The sequence below is a fragment of the Lonchura striata genome, chromosome 2 (genome assembly GCF_046129695.1).
Source record: "Lonchura striata isolate bLonStr1 chromosome 2, bLonStr1.mat, whole genome shotgun sequence".
NCBI classification, from domain to species: domain Eukaryota; kingdom Metazoa; phylum Chordata; class Aves; order Passeriformes; family Estrildidae; genus Lonchura; species Lonchura striata.
Genome location: NC_134604.1, coordinates 100,168,639 through 100,196,392, shown reverse-complemented (window position 1 = coordinate 100,196,392; position 27,754 = coordinate 100,168,639). Strand labels below are relative to the sequence as shown.

General features: G+C 41.9%; 1 protein-coding gene across 1 annotated transcript; it reads left to right on the top strand.

Annotated features, from left to right (window-relative positions):
• The first annotated feature begins 24 nt into the window (after positions 1 to 24).
• ACE2 (angiotensin converting enzyme 2) lies at positions 25 to 24,981 on the top strand. The gene is made up of 18 exons (XM_021532351.3): positions 25 to 216; positions 3,173 to 3,331; positions 5,263 to 5,356; positions 5,977 to 6,120; positions 7,462 to 7,574; positions 8,087 to 8,195; positions 8,910 to 9,007; positions 10,498 to 10,667; positions 11,762 to 11,988; positions 12,787 to 12,931; positions 14,413 to 14,511; positions 15,153 to 15,275; positions 15,609 to 15,781; positions 16,639 to 16,697; positions 21,079 to 21,179; positions 22,130 to 22,246; positions 23,426 to 23,620; positions 24,230 to 24,981. The coding sequence occupies exons 1-18, from the start codon at positions 28 to 30 to the stop codon at positions 24,348 to 24,350; spliced, it is 2,436 nt and encodes an 811-aa protein (XP_021388026.2). The 5' UTR covers positions 25 to 27; the 3' UTR covers positions 24,351 to 24,981.
• Positions 24,982 to 27,754: the final 2,773 nt, after the last annotated feature.

Genomic DNA, 27,754 nt, shown 5'->3' with positions numbered 1-27,754 from the left:
CTTAGTGAAGAGGTTCTCATCCTGAACATGAATATGTTGCTCCACTTCTGGCTTCTCTGTGGCCTGAGTGCTGCTGTGACCCCTCAGGATGTCACACAACAAGCCCAAATGTTTTTAGAAGAGTTTAACAGGAGGGCAGAAAATATCAGCTATGAGAACTCCATTGCCTCATGGAACTACAACACCAACATCACTGAGGAGAATGCCAATAAAATGGTGAGTGCTCCATCCTGCATCCTTACTGTTCTCTTAGGAATCTAACACTTTCTGGTTTGTTTTGGTTCCACCAAGCTTTTCTGAAATGGGAGTGTTACTTTGGTAGCTGTGCTTCATTTTGGGGAGGGTAGAGGAGCTTGCTTTAATGTAGCAATGCTTACTGGATGTGCCTGGGCCACTACCAGCCTCTGCAGCCTTGGGTTAGTACCTGGACTGCCTGCACTGCAGAGGGATGTCCAGAAGCTTGACTGTCCCTTCAGGTCACTCCAGTGAGTGGAGGAAAAAGGCAAGGGAGCACTGCATGCTCATCCTGAAAATCTGTGTTGGATGGAGAGAGATGCTTTCTTCTGGTGAGTCCAACACCACCAGTGACTCCTGGTATAGTGTTTCTCTGGGGTTTCCCTTTCCAAGAGTGGTGTTTCCCTTTACTCTTGGAGAGGGCATATCCTGAGGGTGAAGATCCTCTCCAAGGGCCTGGGGTGGTGCAAGGAAACAGGATTTGAATCTTGCACTCACATGGGCTCAGGTCTCCAACTTTCCTTCCCTAAGACCAGATAAACACTGGGCTTTTTACTGACACACACAGTTGTTTTACTTCTCAGTGACTATGCAAATATTTTCTGGATGCAGGCATTCTGCTAATGTTTGCTGATGGATTTATAGGCCCATACCAGTTACCCACTGGTGAACATTTCCCCTTGCCCCCATCACTCCTCATAGTCGGGGCTGTTGGTAGACTGCCTGGAGGTATTAGAGCGGGAAAAATGAAGTGAGATCACAGACTAGCAAATGCCAGCAGTGGAGTTTCTGTTACAGTGGTCTTGTATGTTGGTTTGAAAGTCCATTTCTATTGGCAGGAAGGACCACAGCATTTTTACTTATGCCGTCTTCCAAAACAGTTCTTGCTTCTCAACACCAACCTCTGTCTGCCCCAGCCCTGGGGTGTCTCTAGGCAAGAATTTGTCAAGAGTCTGGCTGGTTACTGGTATTGCCATGCCTCAACTCAGGATCTTGTAAGCTCAAGGCCTTTCAAAATTAACAAAACCACCATGATTTTTGCTTTGTTTTGAAGTGGCATGTTTTTTAAAGTTAATTCAAGCCTTAGAGAAAACAATTCAGAGCATAAAAATGAAGCTGAACATCCTACATCTATTTTTGCCTAATGGCTGGTCTTTCATTTTGTGGTCATATAACTTAATTAAAACATGTTTTAATTATCATATTTCTTAATTAAAGCAAGGAGACTGGTTGCTGGAAGAAATCCTAATGACTAATCATTGTCAATCTGGAATTTTTTCCGAGGCACCAGACACTTAAACTGTAATGTTTCCAAACACATAAAATGAAAGCCCTATATAGTATTTTCAGCATTAATGAGATGATAATAAAATACATGAGGAGATACCAGCAATAAAGCCAATTAGTCTAGTGTTCAGAGAGAACTTTTTCTCTCAATATCTTCAGCAGGCTGGCAATAAACCCACTGATTCCCCTCCTCCCATTCTGCTGGAGGAGAGTTAATGAATACTGTCCCTTCTGGCTCCTTCACATCCATTTTCCTTGTAAATTGTGTCACAAGCCCTACAACTATTCCTCTGACTTATCAACAAATTCCTCTAATTGTGGAAATATCAGACAGCGAGATAACTGGGCTTTCCCCTGGCTTTTGTAGCCAACAAGCCCCCTCTCCTGCCCTGCCACTCCTGAGGCACCTCCCTGCTCCTGCTCAGGACAAGGAGCTCAGGAACACATTGGCACAGCAGTGCCCTTCTCTGGGTGCTTATCAAGCTCTTTCCCACTGGGCTCTGCAAGCTGCTGAGGAGTGTCAGGACTCTTTGCTCCCATGAAGGGGAGAGTTTGGAAAGCCTCCCAGTGATGGCTGCTCTCCTGCAGCCATGGAGGAGATGTGGGGATGGGATTATCGTGGCTTTACATCTGTCACCGCACTCTGTGCTGGAGCCTGCAGCAGTGGGTGCTGTACCCCTGTCACATTTGGGGCTGAACATCTCGGGCACAGCCCTGCACAGAGTGCTGGTCTTACTGGTGTGTTGCACAGGGGTGAAGGGTGCCTGAAAGAGCTCCTCAGGCACAGTATGACATTTGAGTTCTGAGACCCCTCAGCAGGGAGAGATGGGTGTTACAGGTGCCCCATCCACAACCTGGGAAGCTCTTGCGTAAACGCAATTAAATAAACTCTCCCGAGGACCTACGTTAATTAGTACTGTTCTTGTTGCCATTTGGAATTGCTGCTGATGTGTTAAAAAGTGTACAAACATATTAGAAAAAGGTGAATAAGACAGTCCCAACTCCAAATTGTGTTCTAATGCTACTACTTTGTGAACGGAAATTTGGGACTTTCACATATCATGGCCTGTAATTGTGGAAGTGTTAAAAGCAATTTCATGCAAAATGTTGAGATTTTGCACACCCCATTTGGTCACCAGTTTAGAGCCTCATTTGCCCAAATATAATCTTTTATTTGCCAGCATTTCAGAAGAAAGTAATATTTGCCTTATAAACAGACTCAGTATCACTATCTTGGCAGCTGAGTGTTCCTGCTACTGCAGCAGAAATGGGGATTAACATCTGGGTTACAGATCTCTTTGTGCCCTGGCTTATTTCTTCACAGGTGGGTGAAGAAAATGAGCTTTAGAATAGCAGGAGACACAGCAAAGTGATGCTGGATCAATTATAACAACCAAGGTGTCAGTAGACAGTCATTAATTTTGCTGTTCCCAAAGAAAAATGCTTATCTGGATGTGTGAATTAAAAAAAGCCAAAAAGCTCTCTAGCTATTTCACAGGGAGGTGCAAGTGCTCAGCCCACAGCCCATGGAGTTCACAATGAAGTTCTTCACAAAAGTTCTTCCTAGAAGTGATATTTTTGTCCACTGAGTGCGTCAGGCCACTCCACTCCCTTGGAGGGATTAATTCAGGTTTTTGTGACCCCCTTGCAGAGCGAGGCGGATGCCAGGTGGTCCGCGTTTTACGAGGAGGCCTCCAGGAATGCCAGCACCTTCCAAGTAGACAGCATTGCAGATGACCCCACCAAGCTCCAGATCCAGATTCTCCAGGAAAGAGGATCATCTGTGCTGTCACCAGAAAAATATAACAGAGTAAGTTGTTGAATGTAGTTCATAATTTTTTGAGGGTGAGTTCAGCCGCCTCCCACAGCAGCCTCAAGCCAGGGCATGGTGCTGTCACCACCCTGCTTGTTTTAGGATGATGCAGTGTATGATATGGAAGTGTACCTGTTCTAGGTGTTCACAGCAATACAGGACTGTGGGTAGTCTGGCCTAGGAAGCTGATTGCCATTTCTGTCAGCAGTTTTGCCATGGAATATTTTTCAAACACGCCTTAGAGCAGCCCTTGCACTTATAGCTGGATTAGCCATAAAACCAAGAAAGGACATGTGGTGCTTGGTGAAGTCCAGACCCAGGGCAATGAGCAGAAAGAGATGGGTACAAGGCCATTCAATGAGTCAAAAAGGTGGAGATGGAGGAAGTCTCTCTTTCTCTGAACTTGGTACATTATCACACTGGGAAAAAGAAGGAATATTCATTGCACTGGGCACCCTAGGATGCCTGACAATGGAGAGGGTTCCACAGAAGGATGCTGAAGGCCAGCAAGATTTGTCAAGAATCCTAATGAGATTTGACATTTGCACTGACAAGTTCACCTAAGAGGCAGGTATATGTATGTTAAATAGGAGTGAGCAGCTATGCAAACTCAAAAGGGATCTATAACCAAACACTTGAGAATTAAATTACTTTCCCTTTGCTGAAGATCAAATTGAAACATAGCACTGAGTCATGGGTACCTACAGTGCAGGATCCTATAGTCCTAATTAGAGAAGAAGAAGATTTATCTGCTAAGGTCAGCAGTGCTGATCACCATGCAAGGGAAGAAGCTGATTGGATGGATTTCTTGTTTGATCCAAATAATATGTGTTTCTGAAAAACAGATTATGTTGCTGGCAGTTCATGAAAACATGTATTTATTTTGGATCACAACAGTGCACTAATGGTAATGTTGTTTCTGTTGAGGAGATATGGTCTTCAGTACCCTCCCTGATAAGACACTTAGGATTTCCTAGATAATTGCCTTTGGGGCTGAAGTTGTTAATTCATGTTTGAAAAGTGACTTTCTTATCCAGTCTGATGAGGTTCCATAAGAATATCTAAGTATTCTTCACTGACACAAAAATTTGCCTGGGCACTGATTTATTTTAATGCTGACAGAGGTAAAGTCTGAGGTACTCACTAATTGCCCTTCTCAGTGACAGCTCTTCAGAGTTCTGATTTAAACCTCTAAGTGAGAAATTTCATAGTCCTAAAGGGAAAGCTAAAAGTGGTACATATTATCCTTGAGACATGAAGATGTGGAAACATTAAAAAATATTTAAACCAAAGCTACATAGCATAGGTTCTGAGATAGAGCTGAATGATTTCAGGTGCACTTTGGCCTTCAGCTGGCCCAAGACATGAACCACGGCTTCTCTGTGATGGAGTCCAAGCAGATCCATGCAATCAGTGTGATGTGATGTGATTGATGTGATGTGATGTGATGTGATGTGATGTGATGTGATGTGATGTGATATGATGTGAACACCCACAGGCAACAATCAGCCTGGCAGCACCTGCCAAAGGGGCCCTTTTGGCTGCCACTCTAAGCCACAAATCCCTGCAAAGTTTATGTGTGTTCATGCTTATGGATGCACATTGATAACTTTATTTTTATATTGCTGTGTATTGACAGCTCTCTCATGACAGTCAGTGTCCATTGAATCCAGAGCTCTGTCTGAATGATATTAAGAACCTGTAGGTTATATCATATATTTGGGAGATTATCTGTCTTTTCCAGCTAGACCTGGTTCAGTAATGCATTTAGGCAAATTCTTTCATTAATCTCTCCTGAGCTCAAACATCTGCTTAAATATTAAGCTGGTGGGTGAAGTGTTGATTCTAGCTTTTAAGGAATTAGCATAATTGGCTGTTATTTTGCACAGAGTGGGATTCTAACAGGTTGTCTTGCATCTAACTTGCAGCTGGGCACTGTGCTAAATAAAATGAGTACCATCTACAGCACTGGGACTGTCTGTAAAATCAACAATCCATCGGAGTGTTTGGTGCTGGAGCCAGGTATGACACCAACCACTGCCTCTACCGTGTTCTTCACCCTGAGGGTGCTGAAAGAGAAAGACAAAGTGTGGCTCCTGACTGCAAAAGAACAGGCTGTAATTTCAACAGATATTTTCTGCTCTCTAAAGCTTTGTCATAATTTAATTGCACCTTGCAGTTCAGGCATCTCCACTGGACCTTTTGCCCACGAGACGTACTATCTCCTGTTTGTGGAAAAAAAAAAAATTGGGAGGGCTACTCAGTTTGTTTGGCAGCCTGCCTATCACGTGGGGTTTGCCTATATCACAGAAAATATATTTTTTATTCCCTGTCTTCAGTCATGTTGGACTTAATGTTGTATTGAGGCCAGTCCTGAGAATTCTACCAACTTAAGGGAAGCTAATGTGGAGAAAGCATTTAAGAGATTATGAGTCTATGAGACTATGGATGTGCTCCATGCTTAAAGACATGAGGAAAACCTTAAATTAGGAAAGGATGCAATGAAATAATGGGATCTTTCAGTATAGAAAATACAAAGAGTTTTCTTCTCTGTTCATGAATTTCTTTCACTTCAGTTTATCTGTTATAAAAGAAAAATTCTGCTTTTTCAAAGCCTAGTACCTACTTTTTTGTTCTGACAGGTCTGGATGCTATTATGTCTGGCAGCACTGATTATTATGAGAGACTGTGGGCCTGGGAAGGCTGGAGAGCTGATGTTGGCAGAATGATGAGACCATTATATGAAGAGTATGTTGAACTTGAAAATGAGGTTGCAAGGCTTAATGGTAAGTAAATTTTCTTTTTGTTCCTTATTTTTTTCCCCTTCTCATGTCCAGAAGCTAGTAAACATCTTGCAGTCTTACCCAATTTCCCCAGGAATTCAAAACACATACATAATTTACACATAATTTGCTCTTGGTGTGCATGTCTCACAGTAAGAGGCAATGAAGACAACTTCCATTGACCATTTCAGAGGTTTCTTCCCAGACTGGAACAAGAGGTACCTTTTTGTTGGCACCCTTCCTTGTTGGCACTTTTCCCAAGGGCCATAATGCATCAGTCCCCTCATTACATAGCACCCAGAACTGATCCATTTGTGATTTATGGACAAGCACACTCCATTTAAACAGCTTCTGAGTGTTGCTGAGTTTTGGTAACATCTTCTCTTTCCTATGGGCCTTGACCTTCTCTGAGCAGCCACAGTCATTGGTAATTTTATAAGCATTATTCCCTAGCTGGAATGATCAGATTTGGTAGGCCTGGGACAGCAGGTGCAGCTGGGTGTTCAAAAAGGATTTTGTGCTAAGGGAAGCATGCTTCCAGTCTGAGATCTCCACACAAATCATATGAAACTGTCTTTTCAAGGAACAATAGCAGCTGCCTTCTAATTTTTTTTTTGGGGTCTTCTAAGGTAGCTTGTGAAGTAGCTACATCATCTGTCTCCTGGCCAGACTGCAGCTGTATCACCTGCTTTCCCCTCCTCCTTGTTTTGCAAAATCTGTCAGGCTGGAGCTGGATAAGAAAATATGGCCCAAATAGCAAGACAGGGAAAAAAGCCAAACATTAAGAAGTGGTCATTATGGCCTTCCTCCTTACCACTAAGGATGAGATTTCAGCTAGCAGCCATTTTTACTCCAGGCTTGATGGAGTTCAGTGGATTGGAAGATGTAATAGAACTGGGAGCTGAATTTCCCTTCTGGTGTCTGCCTGTGTCCTGGTGGTTTAGTTTCTGGAAGAGGAGGCCCATTTTCAGTGTTCACCAGTTTATGCCTTCTGTGAAAACCCGTTAGTGTCCAGCCTGAGCAGAGGCAGCTGTCCCTCATAGCCCCAGGAACTCCAGTCAGCATTCCTGATTTCCTTTGACCTCCATCTCCAGATGGAATGACCCTTACTAGCAGATAACCATGACATCAATTTCTGAATTTCTTGGAAATCTCCCATACCTGCATGTTCATGAGAGAGACACTCAGTGAGTCTTTTTCCTCTCTGCTAAACCCAAACTATCTAGAATTTTGCTGCTTTAGGGAAGGCTGTCTGTTTGCATGGGATCCACAGGGAGCTGCACTTCTGCAGACCTAAGCAGTGCCACATGTGGTGTCCTCACGTGATGCATCCATGCTTTACAGGTTACTCTGACTATGGAGACTACTGGAGAGCAAATTATGAAGCAAAGTCTCCAGAAAATTACAAATACAGCCGTGACCAGCTGATCAAAGATGTGGAGAAGACATTTGAGCAGGTAGAAACAGAAAGAGCTCTCATCTGGGTTTCAGGGTTGTGTTTTGAAGTGGTGGGCTCACATGCTGATGTTATGAATGAAGATGAAACCTGCTTTAAACTGGCTGATCTCAGTCTACCTGGGTTTAACAGAAACAGATGTGAGGAGACACACATGACTTTCCTACCTCTGTAGCTGTTCAAGGACCATCTTGGTCCCCAAAGAGGGATCTCTGCAGGTCCATGTCTCTCCTCCAGGTAGGGTCCATGGGGTAGATGGCATCCTTGGTACTCCAGCTCAAAAGTTAGCAATGCTCCCTCACTCATACCTGAGCAGGACTTCTGTGGCTGGAATCTGGTCTCAGTGCCTGAGCCCTGAGGCAGGGGGCAAAGACAAGCTGCAGGTTTGGGGTGCAGTTACCTGCCAGGGGCTTTTTGTCAGAGAGAGCTTCAACGCTCTCTGTTTAGGAGCAATGAGAGGAGTAGAGCAAAGTGAAAAATGAAAATTGTTTCCTTCTCCTCCTCTGCCTCCAGATAAAACCTCTGTACGAGCAGCTGCATGCCTACGTGAGACACAGGCTGGGACAAGTGTATGGCCCCAAGCTCATCAGCTCCACAGGAGGCCTCCCTGCTCACTTGCTGGGTATGTCAGTGCATCCATGGTGTGCAGGCCTGACTTTATACACTGGACAGTCATCTTCAAGAGACATGGGTGGAGAGTAATATGACTGTTTAATCAGAATATTACCAAAAAGTTTACAGATAAAAGAAGGGTAGAGGAGAAATCCGTAAATTCCTAGCAGAGATGACACAAGTGCTTAGCAGCAGTGGCAGGAAGGGAAGGCATGTATGCTCATCCTCACCAAACCTCACATAGCACAAAATTCTAGCACTTGGCTGGGACATTTCCCTCCCCTCTGTAGCACTTGTCTTCCTCAGAAATGAGAGTTTCAGAGACACTTGTTTTTCCTTTCAGATTTTACTCTAAGATCCCACATTTCATAACGTGGCTTTCAAATCATGCAGCATTAAGCTGCCATAAGTGTTGTGCACCTGAACATGGCACAACAATCATGTGGACTAAAAAAAAGGATATTTCGTTTTCATACACCTTTAGGAATGTCATCAGTCCTGAAACTGTATTATCCAAGAATTGCTGATATTGGGTAATAAAAGTTCTGAGTTTGACGTATGCATGACCTTCTAGAACTGCTCCCCTACACATCTGGATCAGGCCTGGTTAGATGAATAGGAGTCCCTGTTTTTGACACTGCACAATTTATAGACCTGTCTGGCACCTTTGAGAATACATAATAAATAATTTAAAGTATTTCTTTATTTCTCTCTTTTTCTGAAGGTGATATGTGGGGTAGATTCTGGACAAATCTGTATGCCTTGACTGTTCCCTATCCAGCCAAACCAAACATTGATGTAACTTCTGCAATGGTTGAAAAGGTAAGACATTCCTTTATGCAATATGCATTATGTAGCAAATCTAGAGGGTATAAAAATTATGCTATACATACAACATATCAGCTGCTCTCTAGAAATCCATGGCTGCCCTCAGGCAGACACACTGCCAACAAAGTGTTGCTTTTAGCATCCATTTTTGTTTTTCACTTTTAAGTGTTTATGCATTTTCCCCTGTACCTATCCCTTTAGCTGTTCTCTGTTTTCCTCCACCCTCTTTGACCCTCTTAATCTTGTCTCCAAGTCTATTTTCCCCAGAGACACTTATCTATTAAGAGATATATTTTGTACTTATAAATATTTCAGGACTCCTGGAGTGGCTGGTATCAAATATGACCTTTGCCAGTCATTACCATAATCAAATAGTTTGCATATCACCGTTTTGTTTTTGTCAGTCTTGTTTATTTGGAAACAGCTAGAGAAACTGCAATGCTGCCTGTTATCTCTTGATAACTGGATGGCAGCATAAGGTCTGTGCTTGAGATATGTAGACCTAACAGCTGTGCCACCACCTTTACCAGACCAGGAGCATGGGGGAAGATAATTCCCTGTAGTCTTGCCAAAGCCTTACTCCTTTTTTAAACTAAAGGGAATTTGATGGAACTAGATGGAATTTGATTTCTGAAATGCAATTCACCTGAAATCTACTCTCTTCTCTTAGGCAGCACTCCATGAAAATGTTATGCTGGTAAGAGAAGGAGTAGTTGAATTTGATTCCTTAGCAATTTGCACAAGCCTGCATTATTCTCACCTCTGTTTTACATTACTGACCCACTTGTAGTCATAAATTTGTGTCTGTTGAAGTGCCACTGCAAGAAGACAAGCATTGTTTACTTAGCCTTTGAGCAATGGGTGGGCTCATCTTTGGTGGATGTGCCCCATTTGGGATTTTCATCCAAATGAGCTGTTTGCCACCCAGGTCTCTGTGAGACTCATCCCAGTAAATGCAGAGCTCCTGTTGGGAAGAATAATAAAACTGCTGAATGGCAAAATTATTCTGAACATAACCATGCAGTTTTAATCTGATAAGCAACTCCCATAGATACATTTGCCAGGTTTTATGGCTCTGGCTGAAATCTCTCATGCTCATCTACTGGGAATGTAGCTCCACTTCCTCAGATGTGTTGTCCCCAGGCTGACTGAAGTGACTGAAGGCTTGGATCACAGATCTGGCATACAGGAATGCATTTTTTGTCTTATTTTATATTTTATTGAGAGCTCCTCTGGTCTGGGTCAGGTGCTATCTGCTGAACCTCTGTGTGCAGAAACCTATTTTGTTTGCAGGGAAAACACTTAATTCCAGTTCCCAGCAGAATTCACAGAAGTGCCAAAGGCAGGACTTACTTTCAATAGGCCAGGTGTAGGTGTGAAGCTCCTGGGAAATAAATATGAAGTCAGCTGCCCCATATCCAGCAGAGCATTGGGAACAGGCTGCATGCAGAAGCAGAGGTTAATGGTGGCATTGTCTGTTCCAGAAATGGGATGCAATTAAAATATTCAAGTCTGCTGAGGCCTTCTTTGTTTCCATTGGCCTCAATAAAATGACTGACGGCTTCTGGGAAAACTCCATGCTCACAGAGCCGACCGACAACAGGAAGGTTGTCTGCCATCCTACAGCATGGGACCTGGGCAAAAATGATTACAGGTACTGAAATTGCTATGACCCCTTTTTGTACTACCTCCTAGAACAAATGTATTTTCACTAGAGGTGCACCATGCTGTCTTAAGTTATAATTTCTCTTTTTTTTTTTTTTTTTTTTTTTTTTTTTTTTTTTTTTTTTTTTTTTTCCGTGGCTGGAAAGACAGAGAAGGAACACAAGAGAGCAGGGATCCTGTGGGACTGTAAACCTTTCTGTATAAATTTTCCTGTGAAGATCTACTCAAATTTACTAATAGATCTACTCCAGATCTACTCTCAAATTTTAGCTGAGAAGTGACTAATATTGTTTATGAATTAGAGAAATAGTAGCTATGTTCTAGGGCTTAATGAATAAGCAGAAATGCAGGTGGATACCAGTGAGATTTGCAGACAACTGCACATCTTGCAGCAATGGCAGTGGGTCTCTGGGTAGCAACAGAAAATCTCCTGAGAGTCCACTGTCTATCTTTAGCAAAGTTATCCAGTTTTATGAAAATCCATCAGTCTCTTCGATACTTGGGAAATAAGTGGGACAGCAAGTTCCCACACAATGAAGACTTCTCAGAGAAATTCTGACCCCTCTTGCAGTCCCCACAGTTATCCAGAGAAAGAAGCTGGTGCACAGCTGAGCTTTAGTGAAGCACAGCAGTGTCCCACCTCAGCAGTCTGGGGAAGGTGAAAAGAAGCACTCTTTGGAAGACATTCCTTTAGTAAATAGTAAATCCTACAGGAGGATGAAGTAGCAGGAGTCACCAACACACAGTGTTTTATACATTACTCTTTTACTAAGATTGGTGGTGGTTACTCACTCCCACACATACAGTGAGTTTATTGCCAGGTTTTAGGGAACAGCTGTTCTCACAAAACAGCAGTTTTCTCTTACTGCCTGGACAATTTCAAGGTGGTTGAAGGTGTTTTGCTGAGTTTCCCATTGCTGTAGCAGAAGGATCTGCACTGCATACCAGGATGTGGCTGCCCAGGTTTTGCAAAGGGCACTTACAAGTTCTGGAGGGGCTTCGCTCCATGGCTGTGGCAAATGGCTGTCAGCCTTTCTCTGGGCTACTCTCTCTCTGACACAGACACTTTATTCTGGTGTGTAGGATCAAGATGTGCACCAAAGTGACCATGGATGACTTCCTGGCGGCACACCACGAGATGGGCCACATTGAGTACGACATGGCGTACGCGGGGCAGCCCTACCTGCTGAGGAGCGGCGCCAACGAGGGCTTCCACGAAGCTGTGGGTGAAATTATGGCACTTTCTGCAGCCACGCCTCAGCACTTGAAATCTCTTGATCTCCTAGAGCCAACTTTCCAAGATGATGGAGGTAAATAAATGCATAAATATTATGCATTTACCTGAAAGCACTTTCTGGCCTTATTTTGTGGCAGAATATTGTGCCTGCAAACCCAGCAGTCAACTGACAGGCTTCTGAAAATCTTACTCCTCTAATTTACCAGAATTTTTTTTTCCCCAAATCACATTGTGAAGCAAGGATCACTGCTTTAAAATGCTGTTAAATAATTTAAAAAGAAATAGCTAGCACTTCACTACTGTCAGAATTGAGCAATTCATCCTTAAATCTTCACAGTTCATTTAGATGAGTCTCCAACACTCTTTTCAATCTCTGTTGCATGAATCCATACATATCTCTATCAAGATCTGTATTTAGCAGTTCAAACAAAACTGAAACCTTGAGATTTACATCTCCCACTTCAGTGAATATTGAGTGACAACAGAGGTAGGCCCTCATTATAATGCAGTTCATCTGGGTTCTTAGCACTGCCTTAGATGGATGAAAATGCACATTTTATACATTTTGAGATGTCTTCAGCTCAGAATTCCTCAGAGACTGGAATGGTTCTCAGTGATGGGTAACTAAATGTAAATGTCAAAGGACTAGGTTATTTAACAGTTTGGGGGAAAGAGAGACAAAACAGCATACATTTTGTAAATGATCTTATCTCATGTTTTTTCAGTAGTATTCTTCCTTCCATTTTTTCTTTAGTGAAAATCTGTAATTCAGACAAGATATAAATATTAGCTGTTAAAGGAAACCGCTTTAGCCATCTAATCAGATAGTAATTGCTACCATAACCATTACCTTAACTGCTTCTCTCTTCAGAAACTGAAATCAACTTTCTGCTCAAACAAGCACTAACGATTGTTGGAACAATGCCTTTTACTTACATGCTGGAGAAGTGGAGGTGGATGGTGTTTAGGGGTGAGATTACACAGCAGGAATGGACCAAACGGTGGTGGGAGATGAAGTAAGTTTGAGAAACAAAGGGGATTTTTTTCATATGACCCTGCAAACTCAACCCTAGTTACTTAACATACTGGGGTATTTGTGCCCCTATAGGACAGGATCTGTGTCTGGGTGTTTCTGTAAATACCAGTAGAGTGCTCGATGGAAATACGCAGCTTGGTGCAGACAATGTCTCATAATGTTTCATGTCAGCTCGTGATAAAGACAGCCCATGGCCTTTGCATGGCCCGTTCCAGATCAATATTGCTGTCCCCCTGACACATTCCCCAAGACATCTTCACAGCAAAAGTACAGCCCTTCTCTAAGCCTCGTTGGTCACACGCTCCGGTTTGCTCCCCACATCCTTAAGGACAAGAGGAAAGTGAAGTTCATGGTACTTGCCAGCCAGAGAAGCATGCATATCTCAATCCACCAAGTCTTTGAGCACACTCCTCTGCTTTGTGCTTCCTTCCCACCATATAGTGCTTTTGGAGGCAAATTGTCTGAAAGATTTCAGACTGAATATTTCCTTCCTTGTGTACTAAGATACCACCTTTCTCAGTACAGAAAATACAGTTCCCTCGGCAAGTAACAGCTAGAGGTGCCTTTTCAGATTATGCCCATCAATCAGTCTATTTTCAGCACCTTGGAGCACAAGATTAAAAATAAATATGATTCAGACTCAAGTTTGTAATTCCCCAGGTTGGTTTTAATATGAGGGCAGAAAAATGCAAAGAAACCAAACAAGCCCCACGCTGAAAATGGAGCCTGAACTCTAACATGAACATGAACAACAAGCCTCCATCAGCAAACAGAATCTATAATAAAAGTTGATATATGCAAGCGTCCTGGCCCACTGTAAAAATCAATCAGCTTCAATGTATTCAAAAGTAGCAGAGATGTCAGAGAAATAGAGAATGACAAATTGTTCAGGGAAGCTTATCACATCTCTTGCAGTGGCACTGCAAAGCTCTCTGCTTGAAATACAGGTTTATGAAAAATATTTCCCTGGAAGCTTATTACCATTTTCAGAACTCAAGGCATGGGCTTGTTTCTGAGAAAAGACAGTCTCAGGAGAGGAAAATAAAGAGAAAGCCTATCTCCAGCCCAGTGGCATAGGAGGACATAACCTTTTGGGTTGCCCAGCCTCTTCATGCCCTTGCCCAGAACAAAATACAGGTCTCTAAACTCAGGATGGCCCAGGGCATGAGGTGGTTTGTGTGAACCTCATGTCTTGCAGATTATTTTATACCACTAATTGATCCCTGCACACCCTGCCATCATACAAATCTCTTCCTTGCTGTATGAGTTTCCAAATAGCTTCCTCTCTGTGGTCTCCAGCTGTGGAGCAGAACTCGCTTGGGGATACTGGGAGCTGTATGGAATTCTGTTTGCAAGTGAGAGGTGTCCATATGTATCAGACAAAACAGAAGAAAAGCTGAGTCAAATTGCCTTTGCTTATTGTCTATAAGCAGAAACCCTGTGTTATTCCTTCATCTCCAGGAGAGCCATAGTGGGTGTTGTGGAACCAGTCCCTCATGACGAAACCTACTGCGACGCTGCCACGCTGTTTCACGTGGCCAGTGATTACTCCTTCATAAGGTAGTGCAGTGTTTAATTCATTGACTTAAGTTTTGTCTACAGAACAAGCCCCAGCTACCTAAAACATCTGCTGGAGAATCTCAGGACCCAATCTTATTTTGTTTAAAGCCCAGACTGAAGGTTGCTGATTTCAATGGGAGTGTTTCTCTGCACATCAGGGGTTGTTCCGTAATAATCTCTGAGCAGTGAGGAGGCTGCTGGCCTTCTTGCTGAACAGGAAATATTCATGCTGCCATCAAGCCAGCAGGAGCACTTCTGTATGAGGTGTTTGCCTCCTGGGGGATCACTGTGCCCCATGCCATTTGGGCCATGAACATGCAGCCCTGGATATCCACTGTGTCCCAGCTACCTCATTTTAGAGGGCTCAGAGCAGAGAGCTGGACCTTAAAACCTCTACCCTCTCCTAATTTATGTGTCAACAAACAGTTTTGGGGCTCTTCTAGTCCACTTGATCTTGGCATGTTGCTAGATTTGAGTTAGCCAAGCCTGTAAATATCAGCTGGCCTCACTCCCTGCACTGCAGTCTCCCAAGCAGGAGTGACAGCTGATGCAGCAGAACTTTACAAAGGCCAAAAACTTGCAGGTTTCCTTGACAGACAGCTAATAAACCTGTCCCTCTCTTTTCCTTGCCCTTCCTTCAGGTATTACACCCGCACCATCTATCAGTTCCAGTTTCAGGAGGCACTTTGCAAGGCAGCTAACCATACTGGCCCTCTTCACAAATGTGACATTAGCAACTCCACTGAAGCTGGGCAGAAACTCAGGTAACAAAGCAAATTTCTCACATACAATAAATCAGAATGTAACAAAGCTTCTGGAGTAAATGAGGTTGTATCAAGAATAAACCTAGCTTGGAAATTTATCCTATACCTGCTCAATTCATTTTGACAATTTGACTAAATTTATGTACAATAAGGTTCTAAACATCACAGGTTTAATTACTTGTTTGTGGGAATAAAATATTTTTCATTAATAGGAATAGTGAGAGAAAGGAGTGAATTCAGAAGCAAAGAACACCTTTATACTGATCACAGGGTGTCTTTCTCATCTAGATGGACCATGGCAATAATATATTATTTCTTGTTCCACATATACAGACAAATGCTGGAATTAGGGAAATCCAAGCCCTGGACTCGAGCACTGGAAAGTGTAACAGGAGAAAAATACATGAATGCAGCTCCCTTGCTCCATTACTTTGAACCTTTATATGAGTGGCTGAAAAGAAACAATTCTGGCAGATTCGTTGGCTGGAAAACAGACTGGACACCATGTACGTATGGCTTTTGGGTTATTTAAGGGCATGAGTTCTTCTTCACAACCCTTGGGTAGCAAAGTGCCTTTCTCTCGTAGCTGTTGGAGGTGATTCTGCCTAGAAATGCAGGATTATAGGAAATAATCACTGAGCTGTAAGTTTTACAGGAAAAAAGACTGGCCAGAGCGGGAGAAGTCAGCATGAATGTTTGTCAGAGCCTCACCCAGTTCTCAGAAATGGAGGCGTCCTTTTTTTTCATGATGGCAGCACTCAGAGTGTGGGATGGCTCTACAGAAGGAAGAAAGATTCACAAGCTTGGTCTTATGTGGCACTTTCCTGAGAGCAGTGTGCCTGTATTGCAGAGCTGGGAGCCACTGGTCCAGGGAGCCAGGTGTAGGGGCAAACCAGTACAAAAATAATTACTGCTGTGGTTTTGCTGACATGCGTTAGTCAAAGAGGGGAGCTCAAGGGGAGGAAAAGGAGGAGACTGTGGAAAAATGCACTTTTCATTGTGACACTGAGTGCTGAACAAGCCGGGTTATCTTTGTGAGAGCCTCATAACTCTTACAGCCTTGTGCCAGTCTCTGACAGTGGGATTCACCTAACCAGGCACCAGCATTTGCACCTAAGCTGCTAATTCCCAGGGATGGGAGAGAGGAATTTTCCTTCTATCTGCTACAAAACCAGACTTGGGAACTGACATCTTAGCTGGGTGTGTTTGCAGTAGAGGTGACTGAAGGGAAACAAAATCAATCCCACCAAGCTCTCCAAGGGGAGCAAGGAAACCTGTAAGGAAGCTTTAGCCACTTCAGCATTTCCCAGGAGATTTTTTGTTGCAGCAGCTCTAACATGGCCCTTGTTTCTTTCTGAACCAGATTCTAGCGATGCCATCAAAGTGCGCATCAGCCTGAAGTCAGCTCTGGGGGACCAGGCGGTGAGTGTGTTTGTGCTGTGGCACCCTTCTTACTGCTTGGGCAACAGAGCTGTTGTGGTAATGGCTCAGGAAAAGAGTCAGGGTATGGCTGATCTTTGTGTCTGAAGGGTGGCATCAGCTCAGGTGAAGGGTTATCACATATATGATGTCTTGTCTAAGTTTGTGGTCAAGGCCGCCTCTAAAATTAGTGGAGGAACTTCTGAGTGAGCCCATTTTAGGAAAGGTGTCTCAGCTAGATGAGTTATTATTCTGTAGAGACGCCAATCAATATTTTTTGCCTCCTACAGAAAAGGCCTGGAGGGCTAACACAGAGGAACCTGTGTACTTGAAAATGGCTGTATTTTCCCCAGCTTTGCTGATGTCTCCACTTAAAGCTTCTACTTGATTTCTTCTAATTGCCATTATCATGGCTATGGTGGCTGCCTTCAGAAGTTATTAGAGTGGCTAACTTCACATTTAAAGGCAGGCTCATGGATCCCACTCTCTGTCCTTAAATGCTCTTGATTTCAAACTAAAAGACATCTGTTAGAATTTCACTGTGGATTTTTGCTTGGCTGTTTACAGTAGTATTTCCAGGCCCTGATATGTTCAGCTGCCTCCCTGCCCTCCTACACTGATGCAGAGACAGCTTTGTTACTGAGATTGCAGGGGACAGTGCAGCACAGCTGCTTCTGTTTCAGATGAGACGAAGGGCTTTCATTCCCAAGAGCTTGTCTGCTTTCCCCAATTATACCAGCTGGTCCAATAAAATGTATTACAGCAATGAAAAAAATCTCATCAAAGCCGAAGATGGCTTTTACGATTTTAAACAGAGCATTGGCTTAGCCCATCTGCTTAACCCCGGCTGAAAATTCACTTCTTATTCTAACTCTTCCTCTTTATGCTAATCTCATGGAGGCAGTATAGAAGGTTTAAGTGCAGACACTTCATTTCTGTTAATAGCCATTTTCACCTTGCAGGACATCAGTAATTTTCCAAGAATGAGGATGTCATCAGGCAGGTCATTTAGACCTGCTTGTTTGAGCCTATTGCACTAGCAAGGACACAAACCATGGGCTCATTTTTCATATGAATTGATGCTCTTGCTTCTATCACTCTCTCACACGCAAGCCACACTGGAGTTTTATTGCTTCCTAGACTGCCTAGTCGAGTTAGATACAATTCAAAACTGATATCAACAGCATAAAAAGGTTCCATATTACAACACATTTATTAGTCATTATGGTTAATGTTTAGCTTAATATCATTTTTATGCCTGCCTTTAGCCATCATAGTCTTTTGTTGTGCAATTGAGCAGCTGTAAAACAATCTCATACAGATTACTTAATTTGAATTATTGTGTGGACAGTAGGTTCCTAAGCTCTGAAGAGCAAGCCATACATTTTCCTCTCAAAACCAGTTCACATCACCGACTTGCAAGAAAGCTTTTCTATGCAGTTGCTTTCTGCCTCCCCACAAATGTGCTTTTGCTGAGCCCCCAGGGAATGGCTGAATGCTGGTATGGCATCAGCAGGTAATGGTACATGCATGAACTGGCATAGAGAAAAAGCAGGGGGAATTTCAGGCAGAATCTCAGCCCAGCTACACAGAGCAATGTGTTTTGGGTGCTTTGCAAGGCTCACAGTGCACAGAAGCTGTGGGCCCCCTGCAATTGTTTGTTTAAGGTGTATTTTGAGTTGCTCTGCCCTGACCTAACAGCACAAAGCACTCTGAATATGCCAGCAAACAGCTTTGCATTTGTGCTTAGCTCTGGAGAGAGCAGGCAGGGAGAGATTGCTGCTCTGGGGCTCAGGTACAGCTGTGCTGGGAGCCAGGGCAGCTGGAACTCACACAGTCTGTGACAGCCCTGGCTGGGACCAGCAGGGATGTTTCAATAGCCCCAAGTTCTGGCAAATTAAACATCCAGACTCTCGGATGGGCTCAATGCCAGCTGTACCAGAGCCTGCGCTGCCGCAATTACCCTGCTAATTGTTTTCAGGCTGATGAGATTAGAGCTGCAGCCGCAGCATTGCTGGATCACCAGTGCAGCTGATGAGGCTGAAACACCCACAGCTTTGCTTCAGCTGGGGCTTTAGGAAAGTGCCCACACGAGGGAAACTGCTACAGGATTCCCACTGAATCCCTTGGGGTCTGTCATATTTAAAATAAATGGTTCCAGGAGCACCAGCCCCCGACTGCCACTTGAAAACCAGACCCCTCTCCAAAAACGAATTCAAAATTCTCTACCAGGTTGATGCCATATGTATGATCCCATTGTAAAGGGCTGTCACACAAGACAATGTTAGAGAATGGAGAGCTGTAAGCCTGCAGGCATTTAGATGTATTTGACAATGAAAAATCCTTTTGGAATCAGAGGCCACACTTGCACTGTCTTTCAAATCACATATGGGATCTTGGAGTGAACACACTGTCACAGAGCAGAGATGCTTGGCAGAGTTCATTTCTCTCTGAAGGCAAAGCAGCTTCTGTAAGGCACAGTGTAGGGTGGTGCCTGAGATGCCTGGGGAAGCCGTGTGGGAGGTCATGACTCAAACACAGATCAGAAGCCAGCCAGGTACTTCCCGCCCACACAGCCAGTAATAGTATTTATAAAGGCAATTGAGAGGCATAGTGGCAATTAAAAAGACAAAGTATAAGCTATAGAAATGAGGAAATGATTAAAAAGTTAACATGCTAAGTACAGAAAGCATCAGTAGAGGAATTAAGCTCAATTAGATACTGGTAAAAAAAAAAAAAAAAAAAAAAAGCAGCACTGCAAGCCTCAAGATGTTGGGCATAAATAGAAAATTGAGAAACCCCACCAATGGCCTCTTAGCTGTGATAGTGAACAGTGCCAGCTGCTGGAGGCAGCAGCAGTAACAAGAGGTGCTTCAGTGCAGGGCTGTGCCAGCAGGAGAGAGCCAGGGGCATTTGCCTTGCAAAGGGAGCTCAGACCTGTGCCTTTCCTGAGACCTGGTCCAGAATGGACTGACAGCAGTGGGTTCTTTCTGCCCTTTCCTGACCTTTATTAATAGAATCGGGATCCTTTAGGTTGTGAGGGACCTTTAAAGATAAGCTAGCCCAACCCTGCTGCCGTGAGCAGGGACATCTTAATCTAGATCAAGTTGCTTTAAGCCTCACCCAGCCTGACCTTGAATGTTTCCAGAAACATTTGAGTATTTCCACCATCTCTCTGGGCAATGCCTCACCAATGCCTCACCACAGTAAAGAATTCCTTCCTAGTAACTGATTTAAATCAACTCTCTTTTAGTCTAAAATAATTAATCCTTGTTCTATTGCAACAGACCCAGCTAAACAGTTTATCCCTGAACCCCCTGTCTTCCTCATAGATATTTATACATCTCTCTCATTTTACATCAGTGTCAAGAGGTGGACACGTGAAAAATGTAGCTAGGTTCTATAAAGCCTGTTACAGCAGAGCTGCCTTCTACCACACCTTCCTGAATAATGCTCAAGAAAGGAGCTGACTTTCTGTCATTGACAGTATTTATGGGCTTTCCTGCCCAGGTACCATAAACACAATCAAATCTATGCCTGGGTGGAATAAAAAGGTATTGCCACAGAGTTCAGCTGGGAATTTTCCCTTCATGCACACATGCTATTTCACAACAGACCAGGCTGCTTTATCACCTCCTGTGGTGGTTTTTACCCCCTGTACAGCTCTTGGTTCCTGCTCCAGAGCAGCTGTTTTTATCTTCCACTGCAAATAACTTTGGACTCATAAGGCAGGCCAGAAGAAGCATGCACACAGGCAATATATTTTTTTTAATATCACCCATCTATTCTCCAGGGAAAAAAACCAAATATGTGCTTGCTGCAGAAGTACTGATGCATAGAGTTTTTTACCAAAACAGACCATGAACAAGGACCTGAGCTCATCAAGCAAATAAATTAGCCACCTTCACACAACAACTCTACCACAAAGGCTCTTCTCCTTAATAGAACAGCTCTGCAAAAAAAAAAAAAAAAAAAAAAAAAATTATGTGATTAAAACAAGATCTAAATCATTCAATCTTTAAACTTCAAAGAGAATGCACAATATTTAATTGGAATAGCCTTGCTGATGCCTTTTCTCCTTGTAAAACAGAGAGGTGTGCTGGGACTGCAGCATCTTCAGCAGGCCTACATAAAGGTGCCAGAGATTGCAGAGGGACAGCCTGGCATCTGGCAGCAGGGATACCTCCTTGGTTATTTTTCTCCACAGTGCCCAGATAACAGATATAAAGGGTTTGGGTTGGTTTCTGAAGTACTATCATGGCACAAATAAATAATACTGAAGTGCATGCCAAGCATTACAGTTGCTATTTCTTTTTAGAACGATTTCTTAATGTCCCTGATTTCTTGCCATCTCTGAGGAATTTCTCTTGTTCTGTTTCTGCAGTATGAATGGGATGAAAGTGAGCTCTTCTTGTTCAAGTCGTCTGTTGCCTATGCCATGAGAAAATACTTCGCAGAGGTGAAGAAACAGAAAGCTGCCTTCGAGTGAGTGGCTTGCCTCATTGTGCCAGCTATGCCTGCATTGCTTCTGCTCAGCTAATGGCATGAGCTGGTGGGATTAATTGTGCCTTCTGTCAAATGTGAGCTGACAGAAACAATGTGAAACATCAGCTGTTTGTAAAAGGCAAGATGACAGCTTGGGTATGTGATCTGTCCCCTCAGGAGCCTGAAGTTAGGGAATAATGTGCTAAAGTTAGGTAAGAGGGCTTTGTCTCCTGCAGCTCATTAGAGATGGAGATGAACCTTGACAATTTGTGCCCAACATGTATATAGAAATATCAGGGAAGGTAGACTGATTAGAAATAAACACTTCTAGTAATGTATGTGTATTATACTGAATTTCCAAGAGGTTTGGGGCTAAGGGAAAGAAAGTGTGTTGACTATAGAGGACTAGAATTTGTTACACTTACTAATCTTATCTAAGTTCAGTTGCAAGCATAAAATCTTTCACCTGAAAGTGATTTTGGTAAGAAAAACAACACTTTTGATTAAGTATTTCAATAATATTTAGAAGCTATCTACTCAAGCTATTGCATATTACCTTATAGAACAACACCCATGTAATATCTAGAATCTACTCCAGAAAAATAAGGAAGAAAGCTTTTTTTTCCACTTTGTACTTCATAAATCACCTCATTCAGGAGATCAGCCCCAAACACTCTCTGTTCTGCAAGTGATTATGTGCTATGGAAAATTACACTAAGACTTGTCTTAGGTATGAGGGAGACTTTCCAGCTCAAGTTACAAATTAGCACATAGAGAAAGGAATTCTGGCAGGAAAATAGATTTCACTTCCCAGCTGATTTCACTATGCCCCCAGTGTAAACTCAACCCCTGGTAATGCCAATCAAACACAACTGTTCACTGGCCCAGATTGAAAGCTAAATGCCATCTCAACAATGAAAATAACCTTTTTTCATCGGTTTTTCCTTCAGCATTACAGACATTCATGTTGGGGAAGAAACACAAAGGGTCTCTTTCTACATTACTGTCAGCATGCCAGGTAATATCACTGATATTGTGCCCAAAGCTGACGTGGAAAATGCCATCAGGTGAGATTTTGCTTTCTGGGGAAAAAAATCAACCAACTAACCAAATGGAAAGTTGGAAGGGAAAGCAGTGTTTAAGTCAGCTGAGGTAGAAACAGTGAAAAGAAACTAAAAAAAATGGAAATAGTGGGATGAGAGATACTAGGATGAAAACTATTATGACAGAAAGAAAACAGTCCATCTATCAGATGGTATCTTGGACAACAGCCAAAGTAAAATGCTTCAGGGGGTTGCCAAAACACATCTCATTGTATCATATCTTGCCAGCAGATCTAATTGCTCAGACTTTAACAGGAACTATTTTATATCCTGAAATACAGAATACAGTAATGATGTATGCATGCACACATGTGTTCTTCCTCTCATTTTTGAAAAGTCAGTGCAAGAATTATTGTTAACAAGGACTTCAGAATAATGGTGTACTAGAAAGACAACCAGATGTATTTGATGATATAGGTCAGAGCAGGAGCTAGTTCCCACTTACAGGTCAATGAACAGCTCTTTTGCAGTGTGGTGTGACAGCACTGTAAGTCATTGCTATAAAAATGATAAGTAAAACTGCAACTCTGCAGAAGATCATGGATAATGTGCAGTGGGAAATGAAGAGGGCACAAATCTAAAAGCAGCATCAACCTGAGATGGAGTTGAAGAAGTGAGATAAGTTGATGAACTAAGGGAGAAGAATATGGCTATGAAAGTAACTCTTGGGTTAACACTCAGTAGCAGATGTGGAAGTTTAAGGAAAAACAAGGCACATATGATACACCAGGGCAGAGAGAAACACACAAATTAAAATTGTGTAAGATTGTAGGAGAGAAACAGATAAGATGTTCAAAGTTGTGGCTTTATGTGGCATAAATAAGCAACTTTTCAATAGACAAGAAATGGTAAAGAGAATGAAGGGTAAAATACAAAGAAAGAAGGAGATCAGAAAGTTCATTTAATAAATGTTAAGACTAAGTCTGAGTCCGTACAGTGTCTGAACATGTCGGTTAAGGGTTTTAGTCTCTATGGTTGTTACTAGCATGCCAGAAGGAAACTGGGTTTAGCAGTACTTCCTCTGCAGCCTTTTAACTGAGATGTTCAGGGGAACCTTGCTATGCTGAAGATTTATAAAAAACTGAAAACTGTTTTTCTCCTTCCAATTAATATGTGCACTCTTTGAATTGCATTTGATGGCAGGATGTCTCGAGGACGAATGAATGAGGCTTTCAGACTTGATGACAGTACGCTGGAGTTTGTGGGAATACTTCCAACCCTGGCTGCACCTTATGAACCACCAGTAACCATCTGGTTAATTGTATTTGGGGTGGTCATTAGTCTGGTTGTCATTGGAATTATTGCCTTGATCATCACTGGGCAGAGAGATCGCAAAAAGTGAGTAATATTTTTTGATACTATGATCATGACTACTGGAAGATGTCCCAATAATTGAATCATCAGGATTTTTTACAGATTAGGCTGCAGTTTACTTGAAGCAAGTTAAGGAATGAAAGCCTGTTGTCTCTTTCCCATCAGCAGTGATAGCTAAAGGTTCATCTCCCTGTCTCCCAGTACATGACAGCTTTGGCAGCTTAATGCAATTTCCCCATCACCATCAGTTTAACCATTGCTTTGGTCACAGGGAGCTGCAGGATGCCAAGGAGGAGGGGATGTCCTGCTGGGAACATGGTGCCTTCTCCAACAGCCCACATTTATCAGCACCTGCAGTTTTCTATAATGTGATTGTAGGCTGTACAGTAATGGCATTTTTTAAAATATTACTGCATTAACAAATATAGCTTGGTTGGTTTTCTATGTCCCTCCGCTAACAGGGTTTCTGAGATCATAGAAGATATGCTACCGTTCTTCTTAAACCTAACTCAATTTCTTTTATATAAATATTTCCAGTTAAACACAGTATTATTTACAATCAGGGATTCTGGGGATCCAGAAGGAGTTGGATCAGAAGTGGGACCTTCTAATATAAAATGAATTTTGTTACAGGAGAGCAAGAGAAAGCAGAGGTGCAGCAGGATCAAATTGTGAAGAGGTGAACCCTTATGGTGAAGAGGGAAGAAGCAACCTGGGCTTTGAGCCAGCTGAAGATACACAAACATCATTTTAAAAGGTGTGGGTACACTAAGGGCTTTTTTTTTTTTTTTTTCATCTCACTTTTAACAACAGTACCTAGCAAAGGAGCAAAACACTATGGATGTCATTGAACAATGTCTTCTGGTTGACCATTAATCTACTGGATCATGGCCAATAGCAACTAAATCTGCTGTTTTTGTGGTAACTAGAAAACATACCTGGCTTATCTGTGAATTATGTGTATAACATTACACACCATTTGTTCTACTTTTCATGTGTGTGCTGCATCCAGCTTCTGTTTCCTGTGTAATGAGATACAAAAGCTTGGAAGAATACAGTTGTATACAGACCAAGACGCAAAACAATAACTCATGTACTCCTGAAGAACATCTTGGTGTTTCCAGATGGAGATCCCAAAAGTATTTGTAAAGACAGTGATGAAAAAGCCCTTGACTATCACTAAGGAAGAACCTTAGTGATAAAGAACTCAATTTGATGTGAGATAACTGCAATTTTTGCACCTTCAAGAAATCTGTATCAATGTAAAATGGACGCTGGATGAAGACTAACAAGCACTGGAAGTTTATTAGAAAATTATAACATAAGTTATTTTTCTATCTGCTTGATAAGTATTGTAGAGACTAAATAGCCCATGCTCCCTCAAAAAAAAAAAAACAAAACTTTTATGTTGACATTAAAAATGGAAACTTCCTTAATACTAAATGATCAAAGTGGTTTTGGTTATTTTTCCCTACACCTTGGCCATTGCCTCTGCATGCAACAAATATAATTGTGCTATTACATGCAAGGAGCAGTAGATTGAGGCTTGGGAAATTCTTGTTGCACTTGAGAATCAAAATCTGTTCACCTGGAGGATAGAGCAGCACTGGACCAAGTTGCCTGTTCTGTGCTCTGGGAGAGGCTGTGGGACCTTCACCTTTAGAAGTGTTCAAAGATCAGGCAGGTGAAGGTATGGATGATGGAGCAGGGGAGATAATCCCACTCTGATGGAGAAGTTTGGCTAGATGACCTCCAGAGGACCCTTGCAGCCAGATTTTCTATGATTCTGAGTCTTGCAGGTCCACCACCATAGCTGCAACCATGCCTGTGTTTTTTTGGTTTTTTCTTTATACACCCAGTCACTGAAAACCACAAGGTTTTCTGATAGTCAGTCCTGGATTGCCAAAGAGCCAATAGCAAACATGATTCTGCATGAAAAATGTTCAGAAAATGCATGGCCTCTTAAAATCAAGGGCCTCCAAAATGACCACAATCTGTAGAAAACAGCCAAACATATCTGAAAAGTACATCTGGGCTCTACAGGTTCACAGAACACTGTTATAATGCTCCATATTAATTTCCTATTTAAGAGGTGAGACCCTTAAATGAAGAAGTTCAAAATGGTAAGCAGATGATACTAATTAATGGCAAGCTAGACACTAATTCAAAGGAAAGAAAATACTTTTTTAAAAGGCCAGTTCCATCAAGGGAAAGGGCAAGCAGACATCACTTGCACTCTTACCAGCATCACATGCTGGACTAGCCCAGATATGGTGAGAGAGAAAAAGATTTATTTCAGAAATTACTTCATTTTAAAACCTCTTTATTCATATTAGATCAGCATTTTACAACTGTTAGTGTCTAAGTTTAGATGCCTCTGTTATGTCTCTTCAGATGTATCTGTATCTCAAGACTTGCTGAAGTTAGCACTAATTTTTGTAGTGCTGTGCACATTTGAAAGCTGGGTGCTCCCATTTAAGCACTTACATCAGAAGCCAAATTTCAATGCCTTAGAATTAAATTATTTGGCTAAGCAATTATATTGTTAGTATTTTCATTTAGCTTCAAGTTTTTGCTTCTCAAGTATTATAGAGATCAGCAAATTTACCATTTACTGTTGCAATGGCTATAGAATTCTGCATAAAACATTTTCTTTATTTCTACCTGTTATTGCAGGAAGCAAAAACTCTCTTCTAGATGCCTTATATGTTGTTAAATTGAAAATATCCTAAATATGCAGCTTAGAATGAATTCCAAATAAAATATACACCCCGAGGGCCAAATCTAGAGTCAATAATACTGGTGAAAAAAACAGATATAATATTTTACCTGTAGTAATTTCTAAGTAATTGAAAGTGAGACTGCATCTATTTATGTTACTGTCACTTGCAGTAGTTCTAAGTTCAAATTTGGGTGTCAGCTTCAAGTGATTATGAAGAAAAAACACATCCAGATGAGTTATGATAATCAGAAAACCTACCGAGCATATATTTCCTTGTTTACATTCCCAGTTAAAGCCAAATAATGACAGCTTGGAGGCACTGAAGGAGTGCACATAATTGGTATATACATCTCAGTGTCTGAGAAGTCTTTTGAAAAAACGCTAACAAAATAAATTATATTCTTCCACAGTAGCCTTCCAAATTCTGTCACCCACAGTGTCAGAAATGCTTTCTCCATATACTTCTAGGTCAGCTCCCTGATTGAATGAGACTAACACTAAAATATAGAATAATAAGGGTGGATAATGTCAAGCAGATTTCAGGTTCAGCTCTTGTATAGCAGGCAGGTGATGTGGAGCCAGAATGCACAGTCATCTGTTTCTGAATCTCATTTTTCAAGCTCTGTTGCCTTCTCTCAATGCCTCAAAAAAATGGTAACAGCTGATAAAAGTCAGGGTACTGTTATGGCAGCTAAATGAAGCCAAGATGATAGGTATAGTTATTTAATTTTAAAAGAATTCAAAAATTGTAATTTGCATTCTTTTTTTTTTATTTTAACATGCAGAAATTCATAGATAGTAATGTCACTACAAATTTCTGCATGCTAAAATAAAGTTGCAGGAGGTAAATAAAATTTAACTTACCTATCTGTCTTACATTGTGAGTTTAATCTTCTTTCTTTGCATTAATATATCCTCTAATATAAGTCACTTTACTCATTTTACTGACAATTACATTAAAAAACCCAAGAGAACATCACAGTCATTTCATGGTGTCATCAATAATGTGCAAATCAGTTCTTTGTTGCTGGTGAGAAACAAGTCATGGTCTACAGACAGCTGATCAAAATTTTGGTGAAGAGGAATCAGGATAATTTTTGGCACAGAAGATGCAGATCTCAAAATAAAACCAGCGTGATCAGCATTTGACTTACAGCCCCTAGAAGACTCATGGATGAGGTAACACATCCTTCTGTTGTATGGGGAGGATAATTTCACACAGATTTAGCTCTCTGTAAAACTCAAGGTCTCTTCTATGTCTGCTGTTTAAAATCTCCGTACAGGAAGGCAAATATCTTTTATTCTGTGGCTGCTAAGAGAGAAAGGGCAAATTACCACAGGGCGGTACCAGTAAAAGTCCTGTAGTCATGGAAGGAATTTAGACAGTTAGTTTAGCTCAGCACACAATTTTTAAACAGTTAAAATTATGTGAATCT